The following is a 7,890-nucleotide window of genomic DNA, read 5'->3' as shown; positions in this document are numbered from 1 at the left end:
ATGGCTCTCCATCAATATGATTACATCTTCGCCGTCGGGACAATCTTCGCCTTTCTGGACGCCTGGAATATTGGTGCCAATGATGCGGCCAACTCCTGGGCGACGTCGGTCTCGTCGCGTTCGATCAAGCTCTGGCAGGCCCTGATCTTGGGGTCTATCATGGAGTTTGCGGGAGCGTAAGGTTTCCCCTAGCCTATACGCTTGACCTCTGGCTCTTATACTGACTACCGTTTCTAGAGTTGGTGTAGGAGACAGCGTTTCCGAGACAATTCGGACTGGCATTGTCCAGGTTGATTCATTTGTCGAGAATCCTCCCCTGCTGATGCTAGGAATGTGCTGCGCAGTGGCTGGCTCCGCTATATACCTTAGCATATGCACAAAAATTGGTCTTCCGGTGTCCACCACTCACTCCATTCTTGGAGGTGTGCTGGGAATGGGTATCGCGCTTATTGGAGCCGACGATGTGATCTGGTGGGGAGGCGATATCAACTCCGGTGTTGTCCAGGTCTTCCTGGCCTGGATTATTGCGCCTTTGTTGTCTGGCGTGGCTGCTTCGCTGATCTTCTTAATCACGAAGTATGGCATCCTGCTGCGTGGGAATCCTGCCCTGAAGGCATTATATACGGTTCCCTTTTACTTCCTCTTGACCTCTGCCCTCCTGACGAGTATGTTCGCGCTTGCCCCCAAAGCCTCCGTGTTCAGATTTCTGACAAATCGCAGTGCTTATTGTCTGGAAGGGCGGCAGCAGCCGAATCGACCTTGGAGGTGACGAGATTGCCGGGACGGTGATTGGTGTTGGTGCTGGTATCTCTCTCATCTCTGCTGTTTTCCTGTGCCCCTGGCTGTACCGACGGGTCATCCTGAGCGACTGGCAGCTCCAGCCCTGGCATATCCCCCTGGGTCCTCTTCTCCTGCGTCGTGGCGATGTGCCTCCTCGCCCTGCTCATGTAAAGCCCGTCCGGGACTACTATCATGGCCACAAGACCATGGACGAGCTGCAGGCCGATCGATCTGGCGACGTGGAAAACAACAACGACAGTAACAACAGTGAACACTCCACCTACACTCCTAAGGGAGAGTCCCACAATACTCTGATGTCGGGAGATGGGACACATTCCATGGATCGGGATGTTATCAACCTCTGCGGTCCCCGTCCTGAGGGAGTCTGGTATAGCGCTCCAGTCCTATTCTGGATGTTGAAGAAAGCCCTCCTTCGGGGACTCGAGCAGGATATTGTTAGTGCCCAGAAGAAGGAGAGCAAGCTCGCGGGTGACCTTGAAAAGACCCATGCGCATTCTTCCCACTATAGCAACGAAGCAGAGTACATGTTCTCTTTCCTCCAGATTCTGACGGCCTGCACTGCTGCATTCACCCATGGCGCCAATGATGTGGCCAAGTGAGTCCCGATTCTGTTTTATTCACAAGAAGCCAATCGTTACTAACTGTTCGTAGTGCTGTTGGCCCGTATGCAACCATCTATTCGATCTGGAGAAGTGGCACCCTTGACGGAGCTGAGACAGCGGTGCCCATCTGGATTCTGTACGTCCTAAATTTGGATGCGAAAGAGCCGACTCGCTAACCAAGTTTCTAGTGTATTTGGTGGCGCTGGCATCGCTATTGGTATCTGGACCTATGGCTATCACATCATGAGCTTCCTGGGGAACCGTCTAACTCTGCACTCCCCTTCTCGTGGGTTTACCATGGAGCTCGGTGCGGCTATTGCTGTCATCATCGCCACTCGGCTGAGTAGGTCGCCCCAGCTCGCATTCTCTGGTCTCCTTGCTCATGTGTCCTACTAGAACTCCCCGTTTCCACAACGCAGTGTATTACCGGCGCTACCGTTGGTGTTGGTCTGTGCAACGGCACCTGGAGGACGATTAACTGGAGAATGGTGGCCTGGATCTACATGGGGTGGATCATCACGCTCCCCTGCGCGGGAATCATCTCCGGCTGTTTAGTTGGGATCATTGTGAACGCTCCTCGCTGGGGTATGCCCTACTAATTGTTGTACGAGCTTTTCTCACTTGGGGTTGTTTGATTTGTTGGGCTTCATGTTATAAGATACCTTTTGCATCTGAGTTTGGGGTCTGAATGAGTATCGTATAGATAGTCGTTCGAGAGCCCAGAAGCCACTTGGAAGTACCTAACCTAATATACGTACCTGAAAGGTAAAGGTATTCATTTATGCCCGTAAACAACAACCTAACGCAGAAAAAAAAATCCTGTAAGTATTGTACAGGAAACTTCTCTAGTAGAGTGTGTAAGGAAGTGAGCGATAGTTATAGTCATGAGTCAGGTACAGGTCAGCCCACCACTTTTAACTAAAACGGTTAACCAAGTACAAGTCTAATCCACCTACAGAGAAAGCTATTCTCAGCATCTTTAGTCGTAAGCTAAAATGAGGTAAGAGCTCGCTAAAGTTAAACATCTCCTAAGGGGTAACTAGTCAATGCTTGGCGGGTATAGAATAGTTGTACGGAGCACGTGCGAGCGCCATGCAGCCACACACCACTAGAAATTACGGGTGGAAATGCGGCCGTTTATAGCCTCAGTAGCTGTCATTTTCGGCGTCAATTTCACAGGTCGTCACATTTTAGTTGTAAAAGAACCGAATCCAACAGATTATAGTCTAGTGATACTAGTGCTTACTGCTCGTCGGCAATTACGAATCGACTACTAAAGTCAGAAGACTATTTCAACTAGTTGCGGCGAAAGACGCCGATAGTGACTAACCTATGCTCAGTTAATAAATGCGCAGAAGCTGCCAACTTACCTCACCTCCCAGCCCAAACATCTATCTCAAAGAACCACCCATACAATGGTACATACTGAGATCGAAATCGAGGCCGCTCCCTCGGTGGCCCGTGAGGCTGTAAGCGCTTTTCTCTGGATATCAACACCAGACTGATGATGCATGCAGTTCATGAACTTTGCAGCACTCCCCAGCTACCACACCGATTTCCTCAAGCATATTGCCCCACAGAATCCCGAAAAGGCCAGCATTGAAATTGGGGACAAGCTCAACGTTACTGCTGATATTATGACCTTCAGTCCTGTGGTGGAGGCCAACACGGCTACGGAGTTCACCTGGCGCGGTACTCTGGGTAGTACCTGGGTATTTACCGGGGCACATACTTTTAAGTTTCTGCCTGCGGGAGAAAACGGCCAGAAGACGAGGTTTGTGCATGCCGAGCAGCATGGGGGTATGTTGCTCCCCGTGTTATCGCTCCTTGGGGGGATCGCAAAGGCGGAGAAGGGATTCCAAAAATTCAACGAGGATTTCAAGAAGTACGTTGAGGGTTGTGCTAGGGCTTAGTGAGGTTGTGTCTTGTCTTGTAATTAATAGTTAATGCTTTGATATATATAGATGGGTGCGTGTCAGCTTTCTGAAATTGTCTCCTCATGACTATTTAATTACCCAATTTATTGCAAATTGTGCCGGGAACTCGTAGCCATAAACAGTTCAGCCAATGAAGTTACCATAAAAGCCAACAGTTTTACCTAATCTCGTTGGACACCACACGGGCGAGGCTGTGAGCCGCACTATGCAGGTCGTTGCTTGGCAATAAATAAGCCTCGCCAGTGCCTCTCATAATCAGGCTGAATCCAAATATTCCTTTTAATCAATAAATGCCCGCGTTTATTCCTTACAGCCATATCAATGGAGAATGCACAACACGCAGAAGCTGTTGGCTCATAGTAATGGAACGAGCACAGAGACCATCGAGCTACACTCTCATTCTCCTTTCCAACCTCCGCGGAGAGCGACTATTTGGACGAGCGTCGACACGTGGTATCGTCGAACGGTTCTCCGCTCAGGCAAAGGCTATGAACGGCTTCCAGAACGCGCGTCGAGTCCGCGCCATTTTCACGGGTGGAGGTTCGGTGCGCTGATATCCTGTATCGTTGTGGGTACTGTTCTCGTCGGCAACATTGCGATCACTATATACCTCAGCGCGACATACGGAAGCAATGCTGATGATGACGACATCGTTGTTCTGATGGAGGGTGGCTGCCGCAAGGTCAAGAATGTTGACAGTAAAACGCACTATGCCATTAATCTGGTGGCAACGATTCTGGTGTGCGCAAGTAATTATAACATGCAGTGTCTTACAGCACCGACACGACGAGAGGTGTCCAAGGCTCATAGGGAGGACGGATGGATGGATGTAGGAGTCCATTCACTGCGAAATTTGTTCCATATTGGGCGGACCAAGACGCTGCTGTGGATGTTGTTGTTGATGAGCTCGCTCCCGCTGCATTTATTGTGGAACTCGGCAGTGTATATGACGACCACATTTAACAGCTTTAGCGGGCTGGTCGTTACGGAAGACTTTGTGCAGAGTCATAGTCCTTCGATTGGGTTTGATTGTTCGCCCGCAGCGATGCGGGAGTACCGCTCCACCGATCAAGAACGGTATGTGACTTGCTGGTTGCAATCTCAGCATACCAGTGGGAACATGGACCGTATGGAGCCTCGCGAGTGCATGAGAGCCTATGCGGATGGCATTGAGGGAACAACTTTTAACCTCCTCGCCGTGACTAAAGCGGATAATGTCTCGCAGTCGACAGCTTTCGCGCCTCCAAGAAACGCGACTCTTCCTATTGTCGCGTACTTTCATGCGCTCGACTACCCCCGGCGGATCTCTGACTGGTGTGGTGAGTTATGCAATAATTGGGCCCCTTCGGAATGGGGCGGTCCGGCTTGTCTGGATCATGGGTGGGATGGTTCGTCAGTGCCGATGGCCTGTCAGCAACGGATGGTGAATGGAAGCCGGTGGACACTTGATGCATTAACGCAGACTGCGTACTGGATGTGCCATGTTGATGCAATTCTGGCCGGCGACTGCAGTAGTGCAGCGGCCGAGGGAAATTCGACACACTGGTCGATACTTCCTGAGAACTACGAAATTGACTATTGCTTGACAACGAGTGCGGACCATCTCTGCCAGTTGCAGTATAGCCGGATGATAATATCTGTTGCGGTCGGGTGTAATGCGGTCAAGTTTTTATGTATTCTTCTATGCCTCTTGATATCGCGAGAACCGATTCTCGCCACAGTAGGCGACGCCGTGGAGTCCTTCCTACGACAACCGGAACCGAAGTCGGAGGGCCGATGCTTGATGTCCCTGTTACAAGGCAGCCTCTTGGGGGATAAGCCCGTACCGAAGATGTACCCTCCACAGCCCGAGTGGAAAGAGAGATGGTATCAAGGGTCATCATCTCGACGATGGGGGCTCTGCGTGTTACTGTATGTATCCTGACAGGAGCTTGTTGGTAGGATAGGGGCGTGCACTAAACTTTCGCAATGCAGATGGATGGCAGCTGTGCTCGTTGGGGTGTATTTCCTCTGCGAGAGCGTTAGCACCTTCAGTGTGCCAGACAGTTTCTCCGCTGGATTGGGAGCATTAAGCCTGAGCGCCATTGTCAACATCTCCCAACGGACCGGTGGATCCACACCGTCCCTTGTGACGACCTCCCTCATTGCCAACCTGCCGCAGCTTCTGCTGTCAGGTCTGTACTTTGGATACAACGCGGTGATGACAGGGATGTATTCAGCCTACGAATGGAGTCTGTTCATCCACCGACGGACGACACTGCGGGTGACGCTTCCGCACGGCGCACAGCGAGAAACATACTGGCTGCAGCTGCCATGGCGATACTCGCTCCCACTGGGAGTGTGCTGCACGGCATTCCACTGGTTGATATCACAGTCGATTTTCCTGATCAACCTGCGGATCTACCAGGCGAATAATGAGCTGTTGCGACGGCCGGATCGGTATTTCCCTAGTGCGAGCCGTAGCGGGGTCATCACCGCATGCGGTTACAGCCCTCTGGCGATAGTGTGCGCACTCGCGGTTGGAGTGGGGATGTTCCTGGGGCTCATGGTGATTAGTTGCTGGAAACTGAAGCCGGGAATGCCGGTCGTAGGGAGCTGTAGCTTGGCTATCAGCGCCGCGTGTCATGCCCCGGATGGCGAGGGGTCCGCGGGGAAGCCACTATTATGGGGGGCGATTCAACCCGCAGAGCATGTCCAGCCTGGACATTGTTGTCTGACCTCAATAGAAGTGGACAAGCCACAGAATGGGAGAGTATACGGGGTGCCGCGGTAGGGGGGAGTGACAGGGAGTATACTACTCCATGGCCTTAAATGAAGAGGTACTAGTGAGTGGGGGGATCAACTGGAAGGCTGTAAGCGAGATGATGTATCGAGTGGGTTCAGGAATTGATTAAGCAACGGGCTAATAACGGTTCCGGGGTTCGATGTCGATTCAGGGGAGTACCGGTACATAAGAGAGTGTTCGAGAAGAGTAGTATATAGTATCTGTGGTCCGGAGTAGAGTGGTAGTATAGTTAACTAAGTTAGTTCTCGTCTCCTGAAGCTGACTCAGCGGTCTAGCCTTCTCTCCATCTCCTTCATCTCCTTCTCCTCATCTTCATCTTCTCTTTCTTTTACCCCTGACCACCAGAAGAAAACCCATCTCTTCTCATTGATTCTGAAAGAATCAGTTCCCTCGCCATGTCAACAAACGACATCAGCCTTCTTTCTCCCGTTCCTGTCTGAGATGTCCAGTTCCAAGTTTCTCCCCATCCCGCCGATCCACTTCCACTCGTTCCTTGTCGCCACCCTGTCTCTCCGTGCTTAAAATTCTTTTTTTTTTTGGCCACCGCGGCTGTTCCCTATATTTACTCAGGAACTGTCCGTTCGTCCTTCTATCCTCTCCTGTCGCCCTCACTCGACTCCCCTCTCCGCACTGTCCGACATGTTCGAAGACTTCTCCTTCTCGCCGTCGTCCTCCAGACATCCCCGTCTGGCCGTCGACGGCGATGACCGTCTCATGCTTGAGCCCGACAGCGCACTGATCTCGCCCATGTCGTCTCGATGTCCCTCGCCGCGCTCGTCTTCCACCCAGCGTTTCCCTCGCAGTGTGCCGCGCTCTCGCTCCTCGTACTTCCGTTCGCCACCGGCGCCTACCTCCGTCCCCTACTCGGCCTACGACCACAAGCGCCTCTCTATCGGCACGCTGACGCGGAAACTCCACGAACACACCATCCAGAATCCCCCATCCGACAGGGACAGGAGTGCTCCCTCCTCGCCGTCTTCCCCCTCACATCCCGTTCCGGGCTACTTCCTCACTCCTCCGGACACCGACCACGACGACGAGGGCTTCTTTGACTCCCCCTCCTCTCACTCCCGTCTCACCTCGCCATCTCTCTCGCCGGGCCCGCAATCACCCTTCCTCAGCCCGACCTCTGTCCCCTCCGACTACTTCTTCCCAAATCCTCCCGAGCCTCACCCTCACCCTCAACAACAGGACGGCTGGACCATCCGCGCCCAACGCCAACACATCTCCCGCCTCCAATGCAACCCGGCCGACGTGGACGCCATGCGCCGTGCCCTCCACTCCGACGACCTCCCCTGCAACGACTCCCCTATCCGCGAAGATGACTGCCACCCCAGCTCGCTCCCCCCACAGGTGTCTCCGCGGCGACGTGCGGCGACGCTAGCGCACAGCCGCTCCGGCCGGTATCGTCCGCACACGGGGTCCGGGCTCGCGGAGACGGCCGAGCCACGGAGTCGCCGCAAGAGCAGCGCGGGGGCGCTGCATTCTTCGCTGGCGGCGTCGCGTATCGAGAAGAGCTACCAGCATGGCCATGGGTCTGGGCGTGACTCGCGCCATAAGAGCGAGCAGGGCCTGCGACGGAAGAGTCTTGTTAGTGCAGCGTTGGCATCGATGGTGGAGAACGAGTGATGGTCGTCTCTTTCTTCTCATTTCCTTTTCCCGGTCCGACATTGGGCCGTTGTTTAAGATACCCGGTTGTTGTTGGTTGGATTCTCTTCTCCGCACATATTTAACATATATACCCGTCTACTGTATATACCATCTA

The 7,890-nt window shown here is 53.0% G+C and overlaps 3 protein-coding genes across 3 annotated transcripts; all 3 read left to right on the top strand.

Annotated features, from left to right (window-relative positions):
- BDV59DRAFT_208164 (inorganic phosphate transporter) lies at positions 1-2,002 on the top strand (the record flags this gene model as incomplete). The annotated part of the gene is made up of 6 exons (XM_073695150.1): positions 1-176; positions 238-665; positions 721-1,396; positions 1,453-1,539; positions 1,592-1,746; positions 1,800-2,002. 6 exons carry the CDS (start codon positions 1-3, stop codon positions 2,000-2,002), a joined length of 1,725 nt encoding a protein of 574 aa, XP_073547476.1.
- Positions 2,003-2,818: 816 nt separating this feature from the next.
- On the top strand, positions 2,819-5,941 carry BDV59DRAFT_202460 (uncharacterized protein; the record flags this gene model as incomplete). Its single annotated transcript, XM_073694037.1, has 5 exons — positions 2,819-2,872; positions 2,921-3,288; positions 3,701-5,251; positions 5,315-5,843; positions 5,897-5,941. The coding sequence occupies 5 exons, from the start codon at positions 2,819-2,821 to the stop codon at positions 5,939-5,941; spliced, it is 2,547 nt and encodes an 848-aa protein (XP_073547475.1).
- Positions 5,942-6,377: 436 nt separating this feature from the next.
- On the top strand, positions 6,378-7,885 carry BDV59DRAFT_179581 (uncharacterized protein). Its single transcript, XM_073689932.1, has one exon. The coding sequence runs from the start codon at positions 6,765-6,767 to the stop codon at positions 7,752-7,754; it is 990 nt and encodes a 329-aa protein (XP_073547474.1). The 5' UTR covers positions 6,378-6,764; the 3' UTR covers positions 7,755-7,885.
- Positions 7,886-7,890: the final 5 nt, after the last annotated feature.

Source organism: Aspergillus ambiguus, assembly GCF_047715705.1.
Source record: "Aspergillus ambiguus strain CBS 117.58 unplaced genomic scaffold BDV59scaffold_18, whole genome shotgun sequence".
Taxonomy (NCBI): domain Eukaryota; kingdom Fungi; phylum Ascomycota; class Eurotiomycetes; order Eurotiales; family Aspergillaceae; genus Aspergillus; species Aspergillus ambiguus.
Note: the sequence above shows the minus strand (reverse complement) of the source record. Positions and strands in the feature narration are given on the sequence as shown.

Excerpts from the sequence above, each read along its gene's own strand:
- BDV59DRAFT_179581 (XM_073689932.1), top strand. The coding sequence starts at position 6,765 with ATGTTCGAAGACTTCTCCTTCTCGCCGTCGTCCTCCAGACATCCCCGT.